At 45.9% G+C, this 27765-nt stretch overlaps 1 protein-coding gene across 3 annotated transcripts in view; it reads left to right on the top strand.

Annotated features, from left to right (window-relative positions):
• The first annotated feature begins 1614 nt into the window (after nt 1–1614).
• Nucleotides 1615–27765, top strand: part of GPRC6A (G protein-coupled receptor class C group 6 member A) — a 211134-nt gene continuing 184983 nt past the window's right edge. For all 3 annotated transcript variants that reach the window (XM_073575952.1, XM_073575953.1, XM_073575951.1), the window contains exon 1: nt 1615–1882. In XM_073575952.1, coding sequence (XP_073432053.1) covers nt 1689–1882 — 194 coding nt within the window. In that variant the 5' untranslated portion in view covers nt 1615–1688. The remainder of the gene's footprint in view (nt 1883–27765) is intronic.

Raw genomic sequence — 27765 nt, forward strand, 5'->3', positions numbered from 1 at the left:
AATGAGCCCATGCACATAGTATATGGGCATTACAAGTCTAGGAGACCTGCTTCTTTTTAATTGGATATTTTTTGTTAAGCGGCCCTCCTACATGTTTCTTCCAAGGGGAGATTGTGGTTATTGGGGTGCATATGACTTGGTAGCAGGGCAGGCCTTGCTGTCAATGCATAAGAAAAGAGTATGGGAGTACAAAATGAATAATGTGAAGTGGATTTTCATGGGCCCATCCAGTATGTGGGTTCAAAAGCTTATTGGGATGCTTATGACTTGGTAGCAGGGCTGGCCTTGCATTCAATGCAACATTTTTTATGAAGGCCCTCCTGGACATCTTGTGAAAGGGTTTTTGGGGTGCGTCCTAATTCTTGGCAGCCCATCCACTCACTGCATAGACTATAACAGTTTAGGAGACCCACTGTTTAATAATGGCCCTTTTAGCAGATTAATGCTGCATGATGCCCCTGTAAAAATAGGCTTGGTGACTTTGAGTCCCTCCTTCATAAATGAAACAAGATGTGTCTGCTTATGTGTCACACACCACATGGCCAGCTAGGGTTGCTTCATGTTACAATGACATTTCCCAGTGAATGCATTTGTTTTGTTTGAAAGCAATTTTACAATTTTAAAGTTGAAAAACGCTTCAAAAAAGCTGCGTCTGAACATAGCCCAAGTGGGAGTGAAACCTTTTAGTCTGGAGTTAATTATTTTGCCTTATAAAGAAGTAATTAACCTGGAAAGGATGTTCCTTAACATATTTCCCAGCAAAATCCGTTTTGGTTTCGCTTTGGTATACTTTTTGGTGCACCGGTAAAAATGGCATGAAACTCTGAAAAAATAGTTTAAAGCTGTGAACTAGGAGTCAGGAATGCTTCCAGGGGCGATCCCCATGATGTCCCCGTGTCATTTGAGCATTTCCATCATTTTCACACGTTTTAGACCCTAAAAGGACCCCCGGTGGGGATCGCGGTAAAAATGCTCGGGTCTCCCATAGACTTACATTGGGCTCGTTGTTCTGTCCGAGTACTTGAGTATTCCAATTTGCTCGACCCGAACAACGAGCACCCGAGCATTTTAGTGCTCGCCCATCACTAATAACAAAGGTTTGGTTTTTTTTTAACTCTTTTAGTGACAGGTACAATGTAGAATATTATGAACTCCAAAAGTAAGTAGATTACAAACATATGCTGTACACACCTTCTGGTTCTGTGCCTGGCATCACTTGATAATTATTGACACGCTTTTAGCTTTCAGGGATTAAGCAGGTTCAGATTTATAGCTCTACATTTACCTAATACTTACGTTTATGGCTTTCAAACAAATCTTTGACAGAAAAAAATCAATGTGAAAGAGATAACTGGAGAGATGAACTTTTTGACTGTGCTCTCTGCAATATTTAGAAGATGCTGTGTTCAGAAGATGCAACAGATACCAAAATATTCAATAGCCATTATGACGTTTCTGTAGTTCTGCTATTCGCACATATAACCTTTTATGCGTATGCTATCTTAATCTGGAATCATTAGAAACCACATCTGAACACAGGAGCAGCTGTGCCCATAACAAAGAGAATTAAGTTGAGCAAGGTGCAGCTGGTTCACTCTGCTTGTTAGCAGCTGACATACTACTAAAGTTCAAGTTGGCTATGTACTAAGCTGAATTCACATCCAGAAGTCGGAGCATGAACCACAGACATGGCATTGTATGGACTGTCTATTTCCATTGGGATAGTGATCAGTGGATTTCACTGCTGTCTGATTCCTGATGATTTTGTAGGAGCTAGAGCCCACGGTGATATTATTATTGGGGGACTGTTTGCAGTACATGGTAAGATGATCAACTCCACTAAGGGATACCCCCAAAAGCCGGCTATCCAGAACTGTGAAGGGTGAGTGTTATAAAAAAAAAAATCTATAAAAAAGTTAACTGAGAATATAACATACATAAACTTATGAAAATTGAATTTAAAAGTATGTGCTGGGTCATGTTTTTTCTTATTTTAGTTGATTTTAGTTTATTTTTTTTAATGGTCTGTATTTTATGAATATATGAAACAAGTGTTCTATTATATACAACTTTTATTAAATTATATTCTATTTTATAGTCTGCCCATGAGAATTTTGTTGTGCTGAATGATTTTTTTTTTAGTTTTTTTTTAGATTTTTCTTCACATTAAAATAACAGAAATCCACTGTATTGTATTTCTTCCTATAGTTATTTCCCTACAAATAGTACCTGAGTTATTCCTTTGATAACTTCCTCCTCAATTAATTATTCAGGTTGGTGGTTGGCAGTGACTAAATAAGGAAGTAGGTAAAAATGATTCAGCCATGTCCTTGTTTTGAGTTAGTACAACCCCTGGCAAAAATTATGTAATCACTGGCCTTGGAGGATGTTCATGCAGTTGTTTAATTTTGTAGATAAAAAGCAGATCACAGACATGGCATAAAACTAAAGTTAATTCAAATGGCAACTTTCTGGCTTTAAGAAACACAAAGAGAAATCAAGAACAAAAAATGTGGTAGTCAGTAATAGTTACTTTATAAAACCAAGCAGAGGGGAAAAATTATGGAGTCACTCAATTCTGAGGGAAAAAATTTGGAATCATGAAAAACAAGCAAACAACACATCACTAGTATTTTGTTGCACCACCTCTGGCTTTTATAACAGCTTGCAGTCTCTGAGGAATGGACTTAATGTTAGGCGTCGGATTCCTGCAGCTGCACAACAGGAATCCAGAGCCTCACATGCTGCTTTGCAGCAAGTCATTCCTGAGGCTAAGTTCCTCTGCCGCTCCACTGAGCATTGGAGGTTGGGAGTCACGTGCTGAGGTCCTTCTCCAGATCTGATTGGTCCATCTCAGAGATCTGGAAGGTCCCGGCAGCACACGGCTAAAAAAGGCCCGCATGGCCGCTCGGCCATGCGCTAGTATAGACTCTTCTTGCTAGATGTGTGAATGGTGATGGATGTATGATTCTGGTGACTGACTTATTAAGATTCCCCTCCCTCTGGAATTACGCATGTGGATAGGGAACTATAGAAAGAGTCGGCGCCAGTCAGTGGCAAGCCATAGGCCACTGTGCACACCGCACCTCTACACTAGCATCCAGTGATGTCACGTCTCTCATGGCACTATCGCATAGCGGCTGTGTCTGCCGCCGTGCTGCATTCAGCAGCACTTACTGGCATCCGCAGTTGCGATGCCGCACGCACAGTAGGTCTAGACGGACACCGTCCCCTGTCTTGGACCCTGTCCTATGACCTGATACCGTGCGCGCAATTCCGCTGAGACCTGTGAGTCTAACAGGCTTGGTGTTTATGTTTATGTTACAGCGCCTCTGTGAGTTAACAGAGTCCGCTCTGCGCACATCGGGTGACGTTGAACCCGCGCGCATTATACCGCCATATAGCGCATCTGCCATTGTCTAGCAGTGGTTTTAACACCTACTGCACGGTGGACCCCGAGCGGCGAACGCACTTTATTTATTTAGTGCGTTCTGCGGTTCCTAACAATTAATGAGTGTCAAACCGTACTCTTCATCAATCTGGCTCCAACTTTCTCTGATTGCTGTTGTCAGATCAACTTTGCAGGTTGGGGCCTTGTCATGGACCATTTTTCTTCAACTTCCACCAAAGATTTTCAATTGGATTGAAATCCTGTCTATTTGCAGGCCATGACATTGACCTTATGTGTCTTTTTTCAAGGAATGTTTGCACAGTTTTTGCTCTATGGAAGGATGCATTATCATCTTGAAAAATGTTTTCATCATCCCCCAAACATCCTTTCAATTGACGGGATAAGAAAAGTGTCCAAAATATCAACATAAAGTTGTGCATTTATTGAAGATGTAATGACAGCCATCTCCCCAGTGCCTTTACCTGACATGCAGCCCCATATCATCAATGACTGTGGAAATTTGCATGTTTTCTTCAGGCAGTCATCTTTATAAATCTTATTGGAACGGCACCAAACAAAAGTTCCAGCATCTTCACCTTGCCCAATGCAGATTCACGATTCATCACTGAATATGACTTTCATCCAGTCATCCACAGTCCACGATAGCTTTTCCTTAGCCCATTGTAACCTTGTTTTTTTCTGTTTAGGTGTTAATGATGGTATTCGTTTAGCTTTTCTGTATGTAAATCCCATTTCCTTTAGGCAGTTTCTTACAGTTCAGTCACAGGTCACAGACGTTGACTCCAGTTTCTTCCCATTCATTCCTCATATGTTTTGTTATGCATTTCCTGTTTTGGAGATATATTGCTTTAAGTTTCCAGTCTTGACGCTTTGATGTGTTCGTTGGTCTACCAGTATGTTTGCCTTTAACAACCTTCCTATGTTGTTTGTATTTGGCCCAGATTTTAGACACAGCTGATTGTGAACAACCAACATCCTTTGCAACATTGTGTGATGATTTACCCTCTTTTAAGAGTTTGATAATCCTCTTCTTTGTTTCAATTGACATCTCTTGTGTTGGAACCATGATTCATGTCAGTCCACTTGGTGCAACAGCTCTCCAAGGTGTGATCACTCCTTTTTAGATGCAGATCTAATTTCATGCAGGTGTTAGTTTTGGGAATGAAAATTTACACGATGATTAAATATTCTTTTCCCTCAGAATTGAGTGACTCCATAATTTTTCCCCTCTGCTTGGTCTAAAAAAAAGTAACCATTACTGACTACCACATTTTTTGTTCTTGATTTCTTTTAGTGTTTCTTAAAGCCATACAGCTGCCATTTGAAATGACTTTAGTTTTGTTCCATGTCTGTTTTCTGCTTCTTTTTTCTACAAAATAAAACAACTGAATGAACATCCTCCAAGGCTGGTGATTACATAATTTTTGCCAGGGGTTGTACTAATTGCTAATTTCTAAGCTTGTCTGCATTGGATTATATTGGAGCTGAACCCTAGATTCTGTACTACGTTCATAATAATCATAATAAAATACCTGCATCTGCCAAGTTCCAATGAAATGCGGGTATGAGGCCGGGGTCACACTTGCGAGTGTGATGCGAGAAACTCGCACGAGTCACTCGCATTAATATCCGGCAGTTCCGGCTATTGATGCGAATGACTCGTGAATTTCTCGCATCACACAGGTAAATTGACCTGGGGTTTTACCTGCAGATTGGCCAGTGGTTTGACACCTGGACAATGGAATAGGTGTCAAATCGCAGCGGAATCCGCAGAAAGAATTGACATGTCAATTCTTTCTGCGGATTTAACCCCTTTCCTACAATGGACGTAATATTCCGTCCATGTGTCGTGGGACCTAATTCCCATGGAATGGTGAGCGCCGCTGATCGCGGCCAGGTGTCAGCTGATTATCACAGACCGCCCCCGACACTTTAACCCCTTGAACATCGCGATCAAACAAGATCACGGTTTACCGGGTATTAAAGGGAAGCATCGGCAGGGAGGGGGCTCCCTCCGTGCTTCCCTGAGCCCCCCACAGCAGCGCAATGTGCAGGTCCCCGGATCCAAGATGGCGATGGGGACCTTTGGGGACCTGCAGGGAGCTGGCTTCCTCAGTGCCTGCAAAGCGCAGGCAAGAGGAAGTCTTCTTCAATGCCTGTGACAGATCGCTGATCTGTCACAGCGATCTGTCACAGGACAGTGATGTCCCCCCTGGGACAACCTAATAAAGTTAAAAAAAAAGTGTAAAAATAATTTTATAAAAATCGCTAAATTAAAAAAAAATTATTGCCTAATTCAATTTTTGGAAAAAAAAAAAAAAAACAATAAAAGTACACATATTTGGTATCGCCGTGTCCATAACGACCCGCCCTATAAACCCTAGTTAACCCCTTTAGCAAACCCCTTAAAAAATAAAAAACGAAGCAGAAAATAATGATTTATTATCATACCGCCGAACAAAAAGTGCAACAACGCACGATCAAAAGACACATATAAATATCCATGGTACCGCTGAAAACGTCATCTTGTCCCGTAAAAAACGAGCTGCCACACAGCGTCATCAGCGAAAAAATAAAGTTATAGCTTGCAGAATAAAGCGAGGCAAAAATAATTATTTTTTATATAAAATTGTTTTCATTGCATAAAAGCGCTAAAACATAAAAAAAGACATAAATGAGGTATCGCTGTAACCGTACTGACCCGAAGAATAAAATCGCTTTATCAATTTTACCGCACGCGGAACGGTGTAAATGCACCCCCCAAAAGAAATTCATGAAACGCTGGTTTTTGTTCATTCTGTGTCCCAAAAATCGGAATAAAAAGCGATCAAAAGATGTCACGTGCCCGAAAATGATACCATTAAAAACGTCAACTCGTCTCGCAAAAAATAAGACCTCACATGACTCAGTGGGTCAAAATATGGAAAAATTTTAGCTTTCAATATGTGGTGATGCAAAAACTATTTTTACAATAAAAAGCGTCTTTTAGCGAGTGACAGCTGCCAAATATAAAAACCGCCATAAGTAGTCAATCAAACCCCCCGTTATCACCCCCTTAGTTAGGGAAAAATAATAAAATTAAAAAAATGTATTTATTTCCATTTTCCCGCTAGGGTTAGGGCTAGGGCTAGGGTTAGGGCTGAGATTAGGGTTAGGGGTGTGTTGTAGTTAGGGTTGGAGTTAGAATTGGGGGGGTTTCCACTGTTTAGGCACATCAGGTGCTCTCCAAATGAAACATGGCGTCTGATCTCAATTCCAGCCAATTCTGCATTGAAAAAGTCAAATGGTGATCCTTCCCTTCCAAGCTCTGCCATGCGCCCAAACAGTGGTTTACCCACACATATGGGGTATCAGCCTACTCAGGACAAATTACAAAACAACTTTTGGGGTCCAATTTCTCCTGTTACCCTTAGGAAATTAAAAAATTGGGGGCAAAAATATCATTTTTGTGGAAAAAAAATGATTTTTTTTAATTTTCACGCCCGGGCGTTATAAACTTCTGTGAAGCACTTGGGGGTTCAAAGTGCTCACCACACATCTAGATAAGTTCCGTGGGGGATCTAGTTTCCAAAATGGGGTCACTTGTGGGGAGTTTGAATAGTTTAAACACATCAGAGGCTCTCCAAATGCACATGACACCCGCAGACCATTCCATCAAAGTCTGCATTCCAAAATGTCACTACTTCCCTTCCGAGCCCCGACGTGTGCCCATACAGTAGTTTTCTCCCACATATGAGGTATCAGCATACTCAGGACAAATTGGAAAACAACTTTTGGGGTCCAATTTCTCCTGGTACTCTTGGGAAAATAAAAAAATTGGGGAGTAAACGATCATGTTTGTGGAAAAAATACGATTTTTTTTATTTTCACGCCCGGACATTATAAACTTCTGTGAAGCACTGGGGGGTTCAAAGTGCCCACCACACATCTAGATAAGTTCTCTGGGGGGTCTAGTTTCCAAAATGGTGTCATTTGTGGGGGGTTTCCGCTGTTTTGGTACAGCAGGGGCTTTCCAAACGCGACATGATGTCCGATCTCAATTCCAGCCAAAAACGTCAAATGGCGCTGCTTCCCTTCCGAGCTCTGCCATGTGCCCAAATAGTCATTTACACCCACATATGGAGTATCAGCGTTCTCAGGACAAATTGCACAATAACTTTTAGGGTCCTGTTACCCTTGGAAAAATAAGAATTGAGGGTGAAAAGATCATTTTTGTGGAAAAAATGATTTTTAATTGTACGGCTGTACGTTATAAACTTCTGTGAAGCCCTTGTGGGTTCAAAGTTCTCACCACATATCTAGATAAGTTCCTTGGGGGGTCTAGTTTCCAAAATGGGGTCACTTGTGGGGGGTTTCCGCTGTTTAGGTACATCAGGGGATCTCTAAACGTGATATGGCATCCGATCTGAATTCCAGCCAATTTTGAATTGAAAATGTCAAACGGCGCTCCTTCCCTTCTGAGCTCTGCCATGCACCGAAACAGTGGTTCCCCCCGCACATATCAGGTATCAGTGTACTCAGGACAAATTGCACAATAACTTTTGCCCTCCAATTTCTCCTATTACCCTTGGTAAAATAAAAAAAATTGAACCTGAAGTATTTTTTTTGTGAAAAAAAGTTAAATGTTCATTTTTTTTAAATATTCAAAAAATTCCTGTGAAGCACCTGAAGGGTTAATGAACTTATTGAATGTGGTTTTGAGCACCTTAAGCGGTGCAGTTTTTAGAATGGTGTCATTTTGGGGTATTTTCTATCATATAGACCCCTCAAAAAAAATTTGGTTCCAAAATTGTGCTGATGTAAAATAAATATGTGGGAAATGTTACTTATTAAGTTTTTTGTGTGCTGTATCTCTGTGATTTAGGCGCATAAAAATTCAAATTTGGAAAATTGCGATTTTTACCACTAACATGAAGTACAATATGTCACGAGAAAAAAATGTCAGAATCACCGAGATCCGTGGAAGCGTTTCAGAGTTATTACCTTATAAAGGGACAGTGGTCAGAATTGTAAAAATTGGCCCGGGAGTTAACGTGCAAACCACCCTTGGTAGTGAAGGGGTTAAAACCGCAGCATTCCTGCAGTGAAAAAACCGCAGCATGTGCACTGCGGATTGTGAATCCCAAAGACTTACAAGGTACTCTACACTGTCTGCGGAACTGCTGCGGATCTGCAGAGGCCAAATCCGCTGCGGATTCTGTGCACATACCCTAAATGTGAGATTTTGCTTATCTACTAGGAAAACATAATTTATGTAGAATTTTGCATAAAAGCTAATAAGTTCGCTTTCTTTGTTATTTACCTTTCCATATAAGAGTACCGTAATTTTGTCTGCTAATTTAAATAAAACTATGAAAATTTTTCTTTTTTGTCAATTGATTCGACAATAACTGAGTCAACCAATATTCTAACATCAGTCTTTCGTCATAAAAAATCAACCAAAAATGCAGAATATTGCTCCTGAATTCATTTGATTCCAATAAACCGTTTTAGCCTATTTTAGACTTAACATGGTTACTGCTTGCTTCTCTGCATGGAAGAACTGCTGGTGCTGGATCACAGCAAACACAGATCATTTGGTATTGACTAGAATCACAGAGGTGTATTCCCCTGTAACTGGGGTTTCAATAATTAACAGAAGTACCATATCTATTTTTCAGGGCAGTGTCGGTCTGGAACTTGAATGATCGCTCTGGCATTGAAAGCTCACTTGCTATGAAGTAAATGTTAAATATGTCCCGCACTTGTGGGTCACGGCTGATCAGAGTGTATATCACATTCACAAAACACAAATGTTTAGTCACTAAATAATCAGTCACCAATAAAAGCAATATCCAAATATAATCACCATATTGTAACTGAATAAAATCCATATATCACTACCAATATAAACAATGATACACTTAGACAAGGGACAAATAATACCACCACACTATAGCCATATTTCACCACCACAGACTGACTAAATAACATACTGATCATTAAAAGATTACTGTCCCAAAAACAATATTATCAGGAGAATTGCAATATAAGAAACAAATAATACCACCATGCCATAATCGTATATTGCCAGCATATACAGTAGTGATAATACCACCTGATTATTAAAATAGCACTTTACTAAGACAGATACCATCACCATACAGTGACTATGTAATGACAGATAAGAAGAAAATGGTCTGCTCTACTGTGTATGGCTCGTGTACAGAAGAATGACATATGTCAATGGTATAGGGAGACAACGTCGACACTGAGGAGGAGATCATAGATTGCTTTTCATAGCTGGGTGATGTGTTCGTCACTTACTTTAACCACTCATTACTGATAACCTTGACAAAGGCCAAATCGGACAAAACATCGGATTTTGTCTGTACACATTGGTCAGGGATGAATAAAAAGATTCTTTTTTGTGAGGTGATGTAACATCTTGTCATCTCAGTATAAATGAAAGTTATCAGCTCTATATCGGTGCTCTGTATACCCGATAAGTGTACACAGAACAATTAATTCCAGAGACTCATGGGTGACGTTATCTCTGACTGTAGTTAAATTTACAGTACTTTTTTCTTAGCTACTTGGCTCAGTCCTCCATGACTTCTTCCATCCACGACTCATCTCTTCAAAATGTAATGCACAGATAAATTTGGCACTGCTTTTCTCTTTACTTCATCACACTAATGCACAAGCTCAACTGTTATAACCATCTAAAGAACTTTAGTCCAGGGCTTGTCACACTTTTTTTTAGTGGTCATCACCAGAAAGACCGAGGTGATACCTGCTCCTCACTATCTGTTGTGGAAGACTGCACCAAAACTAAAATTATTGCTAAATTTAATTTCATTTGTCTCCTAAACTCATTATAACTAGTAAGTTATATTACTAAACCAGGGATTGCTGCAGCCAGAGAAAATAAAGTAAGCTTTCTTTTTTTATTTCAGTAATTAAATCCTCCACAGCTGAGTCTATAAAACTAAGTGGTATATTACTGGTGAATTCCACCTTACAGTTTAAGAAGCACCGCATTAGACCTTAATAATTCTCCCTCCTGGTGATGCACACAGTAATAGTTCTCCACATAGTATTAATGCACCTCTATATGCCTCCATATAGTAATAATGCCCCTATTGTGTATCTACATACTAAGTAATGCCTCCATAACGGAACAGTACTCCTTGTGTGCCATCATATAGTAATAGTACCTCTATTGTGCTATATTACTACATAAAGGCACAAAGGAAGGCACTATTACTATCTGAAATTATCCTCTGTGATTCTGCATGTTAACACTGCCCCCATTATGTGTGAATGAGGTCCTGGGAAAGAGAGGATGAGGGGAAAGAGAGGGAGAGCACTATCTAAGCATAATAGATGAGTGAATCTTAGTTGGTGGGATTAGAGATGAGCGACTTTGCCTTTTTTAGGGTCGAGTCGGGTTTCATGAAACCCGACTTTCGCTAAAGTCTGGTCGAATTAAATCGGCCGACTGTAGGGAAAAGTCGGGGTCCGACTGAAACACGAAACCCAATGCAAGTCAATGGAGAAGCAAAGTCGGCAGGGAGTGGAGAACAGTAAACACACCTACAGTGCCCATTTCAATGCCAACAACATCAATTCTTATTACTTAAGCTTGTCAACCTTAATTTACTTTATAATAATTGTTATGCATTGAAAACTGGGGGTTATTTGGCTAAAATTGTGGGGGGGGTAGGGCTGGCTCCAGGTTTTCGTGTGCCCTGGGCCCCTTTAACACATACCACGACTCGTGATGCTCCGATACGGCACAGAAATATAGGTATAGTACAATGACAAATACTTCACTGCTTACATGACATGACTGATCTATTTTAAATTGTACAATAGCTCAAAAACAGGACAGTATATTACTCCATACGGTTATAGCCAACACATTGTGTGCCATACAGAATAATGAGCCCCATATATTTCTCCATACAGAATAATTGGTCACATATAATGTTCCATACAGTATATGATGAGCTCCACATAATGCTACAGTATATGATGGTCCCTATGGACAATGCTCCAGTGTGTTATGGGCCCAAATAATGCCCCATTTCTAATGCTCCAGTGTATAATGTGCCCCCATGGATGCTGCTCCAGTTTCAGATCTGCCCCATTTAGAATGCTCCAGTATATGATGGGCCCCATGGATGATGCTCCAGTGTCTTATGGGCCCAAATAATGTTCCATATATAATGGGCCCCATTTCTAATGCTCCAATGTATAATGAGCCCCGTAAATGCTGCTCCAGTGTCTGATGTCCCCCATTTACAATGCTCCAGTATATGATGGGCCTCATGGATGATGCTCCAGTGTACGATGGGCCCTAATAATGCTCCATATGTAATGGGCCCCATTTCTAATGCTCCAGTGTATAATGGGCCCCATAAATGCTGCTCCACTGTCTGATGTCCCCCATTTGGAATGCTCCAGTATATGATGGACCCCATTTTTAATTAACCCAGGCATGGTATGTGAAAAGAGCTCCATGGAGTAATCTGAAGTGTGTGGTGCCACATCCTTCACTTTTGGTGTGGGTGAAGGACACAAGGAAAGGGGTTGCTCCTGACCAGAAGCCTGCACTGACAACTCAGTGCTTACATTTTTTTAAACTTCAGAAGAGGAGGCGATAGAGCTGGAGGCTGTTTCGGCAATGTAAGCCAAAAACAGTTCCTGATGCTCCGGCTTTAAAAGCAGTCTACCTAGTCCCAGAAAAGGGAGCCTTACAGGCCTTCCAGAGCTACACTATGACGCAGGCTCCACACTTCCTGCCTTAGCTGCTATTGTGTTTTTGGCACTACCAGCAGATGCACCACCACCACATCAGTACCAGGTGGCCCCCCAAGCCCATGTCCGCGTCCTCTTCCGCAATACTTCCTCATGTTTTGGAAAATGGGCCAAAAATGCCAGCAGATATATAGTACTGTATCAGAAGCATATAGCTCTATACAGTCTAGGGATAACAGTAAATCTCCGTATATATTTCATGAGTCATACACAGACGCTCACAGGCTCAGTATGGATTACTCAATAAAATAAAAAGTTGAAAAAGGGTACAGTATCACCAGATACAAGGTTTATATAGTTGTCATGATCCATGCTGGATCAGGACTGATAAAAAGCACAGGTAACCTTTTTTTTTTCTTAAGCTGTGCTTAAGTTTGTTTTTTTGCCCCCGGTGGCCATTAGGATTATTGCACTGTGGTGTCGTTTGTTCTAAGTTTGCCCCCGGTGGTGGTGAACGTCATTGCACTCTGGTTTCTTTAGTTAAGTGCACATGATTATAATGCAGGTGTGATTGTGCTGGCTCTGCTATAAAAGAGTCACATGTGTTGCAATCAGTGTTTGTGATAGTGTTCATTTCAACCATCCTTGGTGGAGGAAGGAGCTGGAGAGTGTTCCTTGCAGCACTGTCTTAGCCCTGGTGTGGAAGGAGTAATAGGGGATTTCCTCGTAGCTCTGACAGAGCTTGGTGGCAGCTATACAGGAGGAGAGCTGCATTCTGGTGGTGGACTCTGTTGCCAGGAGCAAGTGCAACAGAGTAAAGCTAAGTGGTGTTTCCCTGTTTGTGTTTTTCCTTCATGTGTATTAGTACAGTGGTGGGGCCAGTGCCTGCGCCACTCAGCTCCATAGCAAGGGATAGATGTAGAGTGTGCTAGGGCGACAGGTTCCTGATCGGCGCCTGGTGCAGAACCGGCATAGGGAACGTTAGGAGCGTTAGGGACACTGACTCAGGTGAGTGCAGGAGGTCTCCACGTCCCCTTTCCCTATTGCAGGGCCCACCACTGTAACTGTTTCCCCGTGTCTTGTTGTTTTAGTTACCGGCCTGCGGGTTGTGTCACACAGGACGGGTCATCGTGACAATAGTATAGTGTAAACATTCTGAATCTACGTATACATTTCACGAGGCAGACACAAACGCTCTCAGGCCCAGTATGGATTACACAAGAATATGAAAAGCTGTAAATGGGTAATGTAACACAAGTAGTGTTGAGCATTCCGATACCGCAAGTATCGGGTATCGGCCGATATTAGCGGTATCGGAATTCCGATACTGACTTCCGATACTTTTGTCATATCGGATTCCGGAATCGGAATCGGAAGTTCCCATCATGCTATGAGCCTGCTTGCTTTGATTAAGCCAATGGGAATCCTCCGAAGTGTGGGCACATCCTGTTAGGCATGTAGGCATGTTAACTATTGGCATGGCTGTGATTGGCTGCTGAAATGATGTCATGATGCACTATAAAAGCCACTGCAGCCGCCATTTCTGGTTCACTCTGCTGGGAATTCAGTTAGGGACAGGCTGCTGTAGAAGACTGTGAGAGACAGTTAGAAATAGCGATTCCACCAAACTTCTAGTGCTTTACCCAGGCTACATAAACCACCACTGTAGCCTTCTTTGCCCTAGCAGCAGTGTTCACAGCTGTCTGCAAGGGCTGTGTGAGTGCAGCTCACGCTGTGGAGTGGGTCCTGCAGCCACGTCAGGCTGTAGGCCACCCAGTGTGATCACTGCTGCCTCATACATCTTTTAATTTTTGAGCTGCATTTTTTACATAATTTCAATCTAGTGTGCTTCCATCCGTATCCATATACGTTGGTTGCAAACACTAGTAGTAGACAGCGGAGCCTTTCTGCAGCCTTTCAGTGCTAGTGTCCACTTTGCTGCACTGTTCACGGCTGTCTGAGAGGTCTCTGACTGTGTGTGAGTGCAGCTCACGCTGAGTAGTGTGTCCTGCAGCTACGTCTGGCTGTAGGACGCTCAGCGTGCGTCAGTGCCTCACACATATTTGTATTTGAGTGCAGCTCATTTTTTCTTCTATTAGTGTGCATCCATCCGTCTCCATCTACGGTGGTTGCAAACACTATATAGGAGTACACAGCGGAGCCTTTCTGCAGCCTGTCAGTGCCAGTGCCCACTTAGCTGCACTGTTGACGGCTGTCTGAGAGGTCTCTGACTGTGTGTGAGTGCAGCTCACGCTGAGTAGAGTGTCCTGCAGCTACGTCTGGTTGTAGGACGCTCAACGTGCGTCACTGCCTCACACATATTTGTCTTTGAGTGCAGCTCATTTTTTCTTCTCCTATTAGTGTGCATCCATCCGTATCCATCAACATTGGTTGGTTGCAAACACTATATAGGAGTAGATAGAGGAGCCTTTTTTTCTGGCTTGTGCCCTGCCAGCGCAGCCAGATTAGTATTACCCAATTTTTTTGGAGCCTCATCTTTTGCATTGTAGGTTACCTGCCTGCATTGTAATAGCTCCAAAAAGTTGGTGATACTATCAGTTTCAATTCTTTGTTCACATACTTTGAGTTTGTTTCCAACAAAGAAACCACAAAAAAAGTTCACCAAACACTACATTTGGAACTTGTGTAGGCCACATCAGCTCCTATTAAAGTGTAGTCCACAAACACACACTTCATAAAATTAGTGTTTCTTGTACCTGTAACCAGCTGTTCAGGAATAAGCACACTAAGGCCCCCCTTTGTACTTTTCTGCCTATCTTAAGCAGTCTTGCAAGATGAAGAAGGCAGGGAGTAAGGCGCGTGGACGTGGGCGTGGGCGTGGAGTTTCAGCAGGGAGAGGACGTGGGGATTCTGCAGGGAGAGGAAGTGGGGATTCTGCAGGTAGAGGACGTGGGGATTCTGGGCCTGCTGCGGGCACCAGTGGATCAGCATCCCCCAGTTTTAGCAGGCAACAGTCCTTTATGCACAGCTTTGTAGGACCTCAACGTACCCCACTGCTGCGGGAGGAACAAATTGAAGCCGTTGTCGGATGGATGGCAGCTAATGCATCGACTTCAATTACTTCCACAGCCTCTCAGGACCAGAGCACCGAAGAGCAACCATCTGTCTCTTCACCACCTGCCAAAGTGCCCAGGCCGTCAGAGAGACATGGACAGGAGCCATCACAGTCTCTACTTCTGTTCTCGGAATCTGTTGGCTTGGAAAGAGGGGGCCAGCCAAGCAGCATTCCTGAATGTGAAGAAGAGGGAGTATGCAGTGATGCGCAACTTCTTTGTCCCTCTGAATCTGAAGAGGCGAGTGGGCCAGTGCCTATGGTCAGCACACCTCAGTACGCATCAGATGATGACGAGACTCAGTTGCCACTTTCTGGTGCGTACGGTGCTGGCGAGACAACCCCGGAGAAGCAGCTGTTTGAAGAGGGGAGGGAAGATGATGAGGTCCTTGACCCATCATGGCGTGAGGAACAGGAAGGTGGTGGGAGCAGCTCAGAGGAAGAGATTCCCCTACCGGCCAAAACAGGAGGCAGAGGGAGGGGGAAGACTTGGTTGCCTGTACCCTCCACTTCGGCACCCGTTAGGAGCATTCCTCATTCCAAAGGCAAAACGGGCGCTCCCAAGAGTTGCAGTGCGTGGTCCTTTTTTGACACAGTTGCAGATGACATTTGCTTTGTCAAATGCAAGCTGTGTCATCAGATAGTCAAAAGAGGGAGAAATGTCAGCAACCTCAATACCACAAATATGTGGAAACATGTGCGCACCAAGCACGAGTTGGAGTTGCAGAGACACCCTGAAGATGTAGGCCAACGTACAGCACCACCTACCACCTCTTCAGTTCCTGTTGGGGCCTCTTCCTCCAGCTCACACACTGCTGGTTCGGCTTCCTCTCAGGATCGCCAAGGAAGAACCTCTGCCACTGTTGTCCGGAGACCCTGTCAGATTACACCCATAGCAGCACGTTCCCATCCATCACAGCCATCGGTAGCACAGGCATGGGATAAAAGGCGCCCTTACTCGGCAAACCATCCCCGAGCACAGTCTCTGAATGCTGGCATTGCCAAACTTCTGGCAGTTGAAATGCTGTCATTCAGGCTGGTGGACACTGACACCTTCCGGGACTTAATGGCGTTGGCAGTCCCCCAATACAACGTGCCCAGCCGCTTTTATTTCAGCAGGCGAGCCGTCCCTGCCCTGCAGAAACATGTTGAGGGCAAAATAAAACATGCGCTACTAAACGCCATTAGTAGCAAGGTCCACCTGACCACCGATGCGTGGACCAGTAACCATGGACAGGGACGATACCTTTCCTTCACTGCCCACTGGGTCAATGTTGTGGAGCCGGGTACAGATCTGGAGAGTGGCGCTGTACGTGTTCTTCCAACGCCACGGATTGCAGGACTCCAGTCTGTACACATAGACTCCTCCTCCTACTCAAGTTCCTCAGAAACAGCAGAGCAGGAGCCTGTTACGACCGATATGAGCACAGCCGTGGCCAAACGTCAACAGGCTGTACTCAAATTAATTTCTTTGGGGAATCGAAGCCACACAGCGCAGGAGCTCTGGAATGCTATCAAGCTGGAGAGCGATGTGTGGTTTGGGCCAGCGAATCTCCAGCCGGGCTTGGTAGTGTGTGACAATGGCCGAAATCTGGTGGCAGCTCTTGGCCTAGGCAACCTCACACACATCCCATGTCTGGCACATGTGCTTAACTTGGTCGTGCAGAGCTTTCTGAGGGACTATCCGGATCTTGATGCACTGTTGCACAAGGTCCGCATAGAGTGCGCTCACTTGCGGCGTTCCAGCACGGCAAGATCGCGCCTCGCTGCTCTGCAGCGATGATTTGGCCTTCCGGAACATCGCATCATATGTGACCTACCCACCCGGTGGAATTCAACGTTACATATGTTGGAGCGGTTGTGTGAGCAGCAGGCAGCAGTCATGGAGTACCAGCTGCATCAGGCGCAAACAAGTCGCACTGTGCGCCGTTCACACTTCAGCACCATTGATTGGGCCTCTATGAAGGACATCTGCCTCGTTTTGCGTGCCTTCGATGAATCCACGCGGATGGCGAGTGCAGATGATGCACTAGTCAGCATGACTGTCCCCCTTATCTGCCTGCTTCAACAAACACTGCAAGCACTAAGGGATGAGGTTTCGGAAGAGGTGGAGGATGAGGAGTCCCAAATGCCATCTGCTTCTGGACAGTCTGCGCTACGTGTTTCCTCACAAAGTCCTAGGCAGGGGACACTTTGTGAGGAGGAGTCGATGGAGGAGGAAGACATCTCTCCAGAGGAGGGAGGTACACAAACCTCTACTCAGTATGTACAGCGAGGGTGGGGTGATGCAGAGCAGGCCGAGGTCACGCCTCAAACAGGGGACAGTGGTTCTTTGGCAGTTGGGAGTCTGCAGCACATGGTTGATTTCATGCTGCAGTGCCTGAGAAACGACCGCCGCATCGCCCACATTCTCGTCTCGGCTGATTATTGGGTGTACACCCTCCTAGATCCTCGCTACCGGGACAGCGTACAAAGGCTCATACCAACGTTGAACCGGGAGCGTAAACTGCGGTAGTACGAAGAGTCACTGGTGCAGTCCATAATGTTTTCCATTCCACCCGACAGCATTGTTGCTAGTGCTTTACAAAGCAGCTCTGTGCGTCGAGGCAGTGGAGGAAACTCTGCACAAAGAGGGAGCAGAGGCAGCGCCGCAGCACAAGGCAAGACCACTATGGCCCAAATGTGGCAAAGTTTTGTGTGTCCACCACAATTGTCTACACCATCAGCGACGCCTCGAGTCAGCAGGAGGCAACGCTTTCGTCAGATGGTGTCAGACTACATGTCTTGCCCTGTCACTGTACTCCCAGATGGCTCTTCCCCCTTCAAGTTTTGGGTCTCTAAGCTGTATACATGGCCAGAGCTTAGCCAGTATGCATTGGAGGTGCTGGCTTGCCCTGCTGCCAGTGTATTATCGGAACGTGTCTTTAGTGCCGCAGGTGGTGTACTAACAGACCGTCGCACGCGACTATCTTCCGATAATGTTGACCGGCTGACTTTTCTGAAAATGAACAAGGCCTGGATCTCCAAAGACTTTGCCATTCCTCTTACAGACTAAATTAGTGGTTGGCAACTGTATCCAGGTCTGCTGGTGTGTTCATTTTTCTACCACCTGAACTATAATCCCTGTGCTTCAACACAGCCAGTTGTCGCTCAGATGTGTCGTCTGCACAGAGAAACACACTAGCTCCTGTGTTAGTGGGGTTCAGTAACGCCAGCTGATCCCCTGCTGTGTGGACGGCAAAGTCACCACAACATTCAAACCACTACTGATTTTTAACCGTGCCCAACTTAGGTCTCTGGCTCCACTGTCTCTACTATTTCCCCTGACCTCCAACCCCGCCATATACATCTCTGAAGTGGCGTCAGCACAATCTACACTTGTTCCTGTGTTCCTGTGGCTCAGTCCCATCACTTTATCCCCTGATGTGTGTCCGGCAAGGTCTCCTGCTCTGTCCACATTCCCATAACCAGTAGTGGGAATGAGGACAGAGCTGGCGAACTTGCCGGACAAACATCAGGGGATCAACTGACGGGACTGAGCACCAGTAACACAGGAACAAGTGTAGATTGTGCTGACGCCACTTCAGAGACGTAGCTGGCGGGGTTGGAGGCCAGGGTAAATAGTAGAGACAGTGGAGCCAGAGGCCTAAGTGGAGCAAGGTTAGAATCAGTAGTAGTCAACAACCTCCATAAAAACCGCTGCCCATTGGCCTCTGCATGCGGCATGCGTAATCCTGGGCTCCAACAGTGTCAGTTGGTGTTCAGAAGTGTCGTCTCCACACAGCCAAACACATTCGTTCAAGTGTTAGTGGGGTTCAGCACTGCCAGCTGTTCCCCTGCTGTGGAGATGGCAAGTCTCCTGCTGCCTTCACCTGCCAAAAGCAACAGGCCCCAGCCTGCTCCTCACCTAATCCTGGGCTCCAACAGCGTCAGTTGGTGTTCAGAAGTGTCGTCTCCACAGAGCCAAACACATTTGTTCGAGTGTTAGTGGGGTTCAGCACTGCCAGCTGTTCCCCTGCTGTGGAGATGGCAAGTCTCCTGCTGCCTTCACCAGCCAAAAGCAACAGGCCCCAGCCTGCTCCTCGCCTAATCCTGGGCTCCAACAGCGTCAGTTGGTGTTCAGAAGTGTCATCTCCACAGAGCCAAACACATTTGTTCGAGTGTTAGTGGGGTTCAGCACTGCCAGCTGTTCCCCTGCTGTGGAGATGGCAAGTCTCCTGCTGCCTTCACCTGCCGAAATCCAGTAGGCCCCAGCCTGCTCCGCGCCTAATCCTGGGCTCCAACAGCATCAGTTGGTGTTCAGAAGTGTCGTCTCCACAGAGCCAAACACATTTGTTCGAGTGTTAGTGGGGTTCAGCACTGCCAGCTGTTCCCCTGCTGTGGAGATGGCAAGTCTCCTGCTGCCTTCAGCAGCCAAAAGCAACAGGCCCCAGCCTGCTCCTCGCCTAATCCTGGGCTCCAACAGCGTCAGTTGGTGTTCAGAAGTGTCGTCTCCACAGAGCCAAACACATTCGTTCAAGTGTTAGTGGGGTTCAGCACTGCCAGCTGTTCCCCTGCTGTGGAGATGGCAAGTCTCCTGCTGCCTTCACCTGCCAAAATCCAGTAGGCCCCAGCCTGCTCCGCGCCTAATCCTGGGCTCCAACAGCGTCAGTTGGTGTTCAGAAGTGTCGTCTCCACAGAGCCAAACACATTCGTTCGAGTGTTAGTGGGGTTCAGCACTGCCAGCTGTTCCCCTGCTGTGGAGATGGCAAGTCTCCTGCTGCCTTCACCAGCCAAAAGCAACAGGCCCCAGCCTGCTCCTCGCCTAATCCTGGGCTCCAACAGCGTCAGTTGGTGTTCAGAAGTGTCGTCTCCACAGAGCCAAACACATTCGTTCGAGTGTTAGTGGGGTTCAGCACTGCCAGCTGTTCCCCTGCTGTGGAGATGGCAAGTCTCCTGCTGCCTTCACCTGCCAAAATCCAGTAGGCCCCAGCCTGCTCCTCGCCTAATCCTGGGCTCCAACAGCGTTAGTTGGTGTCCAGAAGTGTCGTCTCCACAGAGCCAAACACATTCGTTCGAGTGTTAGTGGGGTTCAGCACTGCCAGCTGTTCCCCTGCTGTGGAGATGGCAAGTCTCCTGCTGCCTTCACCAGCCAAAAGCAACAGGCCCCAGCCTGCTCCTCGCCTAATCCTGGGCTCCAACAGCGTCAGTTGGTGTTCAGAAGTGTCGTCTCCACAGAGCCAAACACATTCATTTTTAGTGTTAGTGGGGTTCAGCACTGCCAGCTGTTCCCCTGCTGTGGAGATGGCAGTCTCTCCTGCTGTCTCCACATTCCAAAGACAGTAGACCTCAGCCTACACCCTCCTATTTCCTGGGCTTCAACACAGCCAGTTGTAGCTCGGAAGTGCCCTCCACACGGAAAGAGACACTTGCTCCCGTGTCTCAGTGGGGTTCAGTAACGTCAGCTGATCCCCTGCTGTGTGGATGGCAGTCTCTCCTGCTGTCTCCACATTCCAAAGACAGTAGGCCTCAGCCTACACCCTCCTATTTCCTGGGCTTCAACACAGCCAGTTGTAGCTCGGAAGTGCCCTCCACACGGAAAGAGACACTTGCTCCCGTGTCTCAGTGGGGTTCAGTAACGTCAGCTGATCCCCTGCTGTGTGGATGGCAGTCTCTCCTGCTGTCTCCACATTCCAAAGACAGTAGGCCTCAGCCTACACCCTCCTATTTCCTGGGCTTCAACACAGCCAGTTGTAGCTCGGAAGTGCCCTCCACACGGAAAGAGACACTTGCTCCCGTGTCTCAGTGGGGTTCAGTAACGTCAGCTGATCCCCTGCTGTGTGGATGGCAGTCTCTCCTGCTGTCTCCACATTCCAAAGACAGTAGGCCTCTGCCTACACCCTCCTATTTCCTGGGCTTCAACACAGCCAGTTGTAGCTCGGAAGTGCCGTCCACACGGAAAGAGACACTTGCTCCCGTGTCTCAGTGGGGTTCAGTAACGTCAGCTGATCCCCTGCTGTGTGGATGGCAGTCTCTCCTGCTGTCTCCACATTCCAAAGACAGTAGGCCTCTGCCTACACCCTCCTATTTCCTGGGCTTCAACACAGCCAGTTGTAGCTCGGAAGTGCCGTCCACACGGAAAGAGACACTTGCTCCCGTGTCTCAGTGGGGTTCAGTAACGTCAGCTGATCCCCTGCTGTGTGGATGGCAGTCTCTCCTGCTGTCTCCACATTCCAAAGACAGTAGGCCTCTGCCTACACCCTCCTATTTCCTGGGCTTCAACACAGCCAGTTGTAGCTCGGAAGTGCCGTCCACACGGAAAGAGACACTTGCTCCCGTGTCTCAGTGGGGTTCAGTAACGTCAGCTGATCCCCTACTGTGTGGATGGCAGTCTCTCCTGCTGTCTCCACATTCCAAAGACAGTAGGCCTCTGCCTACACCCTCCTATTTCCTGGGCTTCAACACAGCCAGTTGTAGCTCGGAAGTGCCGTCCACACGGAAAGAGACACTTGCTCCCGTGTCTCAGTGGGGTTCAGTAACGTCAGCTGATCCCCTGCTGTGTGGATGGCAGTCTCTCCTGCTGTCTCCACATTCCAAAGACAGTAGGCCTCTGCCTACACCCTCCTATTTCCTGGGCTTCAACACAGCCAGTTGTAGCTCGGAAGTGCCGTCCACACGGAAAGAGACACTTGCTCCCGTGTCTCAGTGGGGTTCAGTAACGTCAGCTGATCCCCTGCTGTGTGGATGGCAGTCTCTCCTGCTGTCTCCACATTCCAAAGACAGTAGGCCTCAGCCTACACCCTCCTATTTCCTGGGCTTCAACACAGCCAGTTGTAGCTCGGAAGTGCCGTCCACACGGAAAGAGATACTTGCTCCCATGTCTCAGTGGGGTTCAGTAACGTCAGCTGATCCCCTGCTGTGTGGATGGCAAAGTCTCCTGCTGCCTACACAGTCGTACCACTACTGATTTTTAACCGTGCTCCAATTAGGCCTGTGGCTCCACTGTCTCTCGTATTTCCCCTGTCCTCCAACCCTGCCAGTTACAGCTCCGAAGTGGCGTCTGCACAATCCACACTTGTTCCTGTGTTACAGGTTATGGGAATGTGGACAGAGCAGGCGACATTGCCGGACACACATCAGGGGATTAACTGACCCGACTGAACACCTGTAACACAGGAACAAGTGTGGATTGTGCAGACGCCACTTCGGAGCTGTAACTGGCGGGGTTGGAGGACAGGGGAAATACGAAAATCAGTGAAGCCACAGGCCTAAGTGGAGCTTGGTTAAAATTAGTAAAAGTCTACAACCGATCTTAAAATTTCTTCAATGCAGCCTCAGCCTGCTCCGTGCTTGTCCCTGGGCTTCAACACAGCCAGTTGTTGCTCGGAAGTGCCGTCTTCACAGAGTAAAACACTAGCTCCTGTGTTTGTGGGGTTCAGTAACGTCAGCTGTTCCCCTGCTGTTTTGATGGCAATCTGTCCTGCTGTCTCCCAATTGACAGCACATCAGGCCTCAGCCTGCTAAGTGCTTGTCCCTGGGCTCCAACATCGCCAGTTGCTGCTCATAACTGACTTTGGCACGGGTACTCCCTCCTGCCCAGCTTGGTTCCAGCCCTGCCTGCTGTTTCCGGGAAGTGTCAATGTCAGTTTGCCACCCCAAGTTGCCATGTCGTGTTGCGGTTGGGTTAGCCGAGGCTAGGGTGCCAGCAGTTTAGGTGCTTCCTATGTGGACTGCGGGTTCTGGTAAGAAAGGCTTGTTCCGTAGTGCCAGTAGGACAAGCACCCCCTGTAGGACTGTGTGATTCGGTAACTGCGGCCAGCTTGCGGCATGCCAACTTTGCTTTTCAGGGGTAACTTCTGCTACCCCTCCGGGTTCCAGCACTGTCAGCTGGTTCTCGTCAGAGCCTTTGGCCTAGGTGCCTCCATCTCGGTATCCGAGTTCCGGCAACGTCTGCTGGTCCTTGGTAGTGCTTTGTAGCACAGGTACTTCCTGCTTAGTAACCGGGTTCCAGCACCGTCAGCTGGTCCTCGGTTGTGCCATTGGCTCTTGTTCCTTCTGCTGCCCCTCCGGGTGCCAGTATTGTCAGCTGGTCCTCGCTATTTCCATTTGCTCTTGCAGCTTATGCTACCCCTCCGGGTTCCAGCACCGTCAGCTGGTTCTCGTCAGAGCCTTTGGCCTAGGTGCCTACATCTCGGTATCCGAGTTCCGGCAACGTCTGCTGGTCCTTGGTAGTGCTTTGTAGCACAGGTACCTCCTGCTTAGTAACCGGGTTCCAGCACCGTCAGCTGGTCCTCCGTTGTGCCATTGGCTCTTGTTCCTTCTGCTGCCCCTCCGGGTGCCAGTACCGTCAGCTGGTTCAAGAGGACAAAGAACAGGAAGACAACCACCAAGATGCAGAACAACAAGAGAGAGAAGACAAAGAAGCATAAAAAAACAAAGCAGAAGAACATTAAGCATAAGACTAATACTCTGAGCAAATGATATTATCTTATTTATAAGCAGAAGAAGACTAAGCAGTGTATGGGGGTGAGTCCGTTCCTCCTCGTGGTGCCCCTGGAAAAGGCCTGCTGCTGCAGGCCAAACTGAACGCGGACAAATCCTGTTGTAAATCTTTTGTGACAGGCAGAACGGAAGGTGTAAACTTCTAACTTTTCTAGATAACAACTACAGGAATGCCTGACACAAACAAGAATATGATGAAGAAGAATAGGAAGAAGATGAAGAAGTTGAATATGTAGAATAATAATTGTTGAATATGAAGAATGTAAGAAAAGGAAGAAGAAGAAGAATGTAAAAAAAGGAAGTAGAAGAATTTAAAAAAAGGAATAAGAAGAAGAATGTAAAAAAAGGAATAAGAAGAAGAATGTAAAAAAAGGAAGTAGAAGAATGTAAAAAAGGAAGAAGAATGTAAAAAAAGGAATAAGAAGAAGAAGGTAAAAAAAGGAAGAAGAATAAGAAAGAAGAAGAAAGAAGAAGAAGACATACATGTCTGGCAAAATATAAATGAGGCTAACATAGTCAATATCTTTGTAACTCCTAACGTCTTTAAAAAAAAAGTTTAATTCCTGCTATTCCATTTGATTGGGCTAAACCTCTATGGCTTTAATGTCTCCTCCACCTCCCATAATACATTCTACATTATTCTTAGTTGTTTTTCTTCATGTAGAATTAACCTACAAGGAAAGAAAGGGGTTTTTTTAATTCCGATATTTTGGCCCCATTGACTTGCATTGGTTCCCGGTATCGGAATCGGCGATACCGATACTTTTTTTTAAGATCGGCCGATCCATTCCGATCCGATATTTTCAAGTATCGGCTCGTATCGCTCAACTCTAAACACAAGCATACAGCTGTTTACAGTGTTGGGGTAATCTTAAAGCTCCAAATAGATTTCCGAAGTAACAGACAGACGTTCACAGGCTCATTATGGATAACACCAGAATCTAAATAGCTAAAAAGGTTACAGTATCAGAAGTGTACAGCTGTATACAGTGTTGGCCAAATTTGAAATCTCGGTATATATTTCCGGAGTCACCCTGAGGCGCTCACTCAGTCTGGGTTTGACCATAATAAAAAATGTTGTAAAAAAGGTACTGGATAACAAGATAGCAAGTATATATTATAGGGTACAATAGAAATCTCCGTAAACATAGTCCCGTAGTCACTATCAGATGCTTACTCAGTATGGATTTGACCATAATACTAAATGTCGAACAAAGGTACTGTATAACAAGACACAAGCTGTGTCGAGTATAGGGTAAAAATTGGTATCTCCGATTCACTAGATATATATATATATATATATATATATATATATATATATATCTATCATAAACCACATATTCTCACTCACTATGGATGATGCCATAATAAAAAATTTTGAACAAAGGTACTGTATCAGCACATACCAGGTGAATCCAGTCTAGGGGTAATTGTAAATTTCCGTCTATATTTCCGGAGTCAGACACAGACACTCACAGGCTCAGTATGTATTACACCAGAATTTTAAAAAAGTAGAAAAAGGGAAAGATTGTCGAAGTGTACAACAGTATACAGTGTTGTGGTACTTTTAAATCTTCGTATATATTTCAATCTCAGTAAGCCAGTCCAGACTCTCCGCTACTGGAAACTACATGGATACAAGTACAGACGGAATGTCGAGTGTTAGCAGAAATTTGGGAATTACTCCTCGCGGGAAAACCTCCCAGTAGATGTTACAGAGGCGATGCAGTCCCTCAATTACTGTGTCTGTGGAGACAGCGAAAACGGTTCTTTGTGAAGAAAGGATTGCTTTATCGCAGTAGCGTGGATCACATCACCGTTACTCGTCTCCATCAAACTGTGATCAAAGGGAGAGATGTAGACATGGTCCTCACTGCCTATCATGATGTGTCTGGTCATTTTGGAGTGCAAATGAGAGAAGCCACAGGCTGTAGGCAATTCTATTGGATTGGCATGAGAGGAGACATTGAAAAAGGGTGGCAGGAATGTCACACATCTGTGACTATCACAACTGTGAAAGGTGATCATAAAGCACCACTGCATCTGCTTGTAAGTTGACATCCATTAAAAATGATAACCATTGATCATCTGAAGGTAGAGGCCAGCAGGACAGGCCATAGTTACATCTTAACCATCATCGATCAATACACGAAATTTCTAGTGGCCGTCCCTGTGAAGGATTTAACTGCCAAGACTACACAGTGGAGCAGGGAGAGGTAAGTATTGCAACTTGCAAGTGCTGTGGCCATGACCAAGCAAGCAGGGCACACTCATGGGCGACGGTACTGGCACAGGGCCCCTCATAGTATGCTGGTGTGTCTGACGGCGAGTGGGCCCCCCACCATCAGACTCTGTATTGTACTATGAGGGGCCCTGTGCCAGTGCTGTCGGCCATCAGTGGGCCCATCCACCTGTTCAGAGTAATGGCACATGCCCGGGTGCGCCAGGTGTTGACCCCAGCCCTTGGGGGGGGTGGGCAGCCCAGTTAGGGAGGTTTAAAAAATCGCATATGTTGATGTGTTGGCTGGACATTCAGCTGCTGCAAAGGGCGGAATAGGGCAAGTCTGAGGAAGAGGAGGACAGAAGCGAGGCAGTTTTCTGGCAACCTATATGTCATCAGGGGAAGGTGGGACAAAATCCTTAGAAACCCATGCATGGTTCATTTTAATGAAGGTTAGATCATCAACGGACGGGTCCTAATTTCTGTCAGGATTGATCCAGCAGCACTGAAGACTCTTTCAGATAACACACTAGCAGCAGGGCAAGCGTACTCCTGTAAGGCATAGTGTGCCAATTCAAGCCAGGTGTACAGTTTAGAGGCCAAATAGTCAAAGGGGAATAACCTGTGAAGGAGAACATCAATATGGGAGAAGTAGTTTGTAACCATATTTGACATCTGCTGTCTCCTGTCACTTGTAATCGATGCAGTATTAGCAGTCGTGTGAGCTATACTTGAGAAATCATTCCACAACATGGTCATTAAACCCCTGTCTCCAACGCCACTTCAGCTGTGTGCACCACGAACGCATCTTCCATTGTGCCCACTACGGCTCATGGGAGAACCAGCACCACAGCTGTGTGCTGGGAAAGCCTCAAACAAACTGTTTACCAGAGTTGCTTGTTTGCTAGCCAATATTATCTGTAGGTTCTCCTGTGGCATGATGTTGTGTAATTTGCCTTTGTAGCGTGGATCGAGGATGCTGGCCAGCCAGTAGTCATCATACTTCATCATTTTGGCATTTCAGGGATCCCTTTTTCGTATCCGCAAGGCATAAATCGCACATTTGGGCCAATGTTCAAGGTGTCAAAAATGCACTGCCACTGCTGGGTGGAGGAGCACTTTCTGGCAAATCCACATCCCCTACAGTCACGCACAAACCCTGTACCTGACCTTGGAACGCCAACATTTTCTCTTGCCCTCTGAGAAGCATCCTCCTGTCCAAAATAATCATCCCCCTCATCCTCCTCCTCCTCCTCTTCTTCCTCCACCTCATCCAGAACAGTTCCCTGACCAGACAATGGCTGACTGTCAGCAAGGCTTCCCTCCTCCTCCTCGTCCTCCTGTTCCTCCTCCGCTGCAAACACCAGCTCCTTAATGTGTGTCAAACTTTGCATGAGCAGATGCATAAGTGGGATGCTCATGCTTATGATGCGCTTACCAGCCGTGTGCATTCCTCAAAACACTGAAGGACTTTACAGAGGTCTTTCTGCTTTGACCACTGCACACCCAACAATTCCATGTCTTCCCTCAAACTGCCTGCCCGTGTATCCTCCTACAAATGCATTACAGCCTGCCTCTGTTCACACAGCCTCTCAACCATGTGCAGGGTGGAGTTCCACCTTGTTGCAACATCTATGATTAGGCGGTGCTTGGGGAGGTGGAGCAATCACTGCAGCTTCTGCATATAAGTGGAGTGGACGTTTGAGCGACGGATGTGTGAGCACAGTCTTCGCACCTTGTGCAGCAGGGATGTTAACTCTGGATAATTATTAAGGAAGCACTGCACCACCAGGTTCAAGGTGGAAGCCAGGCAAGGTATGTGTGTGAGTTTTG

The sequence above is a fragment of the Dendrobates tinctorius genome, unplaced genomic scaffold (genome assembly GCF_039654945.1).
Source record: "Dendrobates tinctorius isolate UK_male_01 unplaced genomic scaffold, ASM3965494v1 ptg000046l, whole genome shotgun sequence".
In the NCBI taxonomy this organism is placed as follows: domain Eukaryota; kingdom Metazoa; phylum Chordata; class Amphibia; order Anura; family Dendrobatidae; genus Dendrobates; species Dendrobates tinctorius.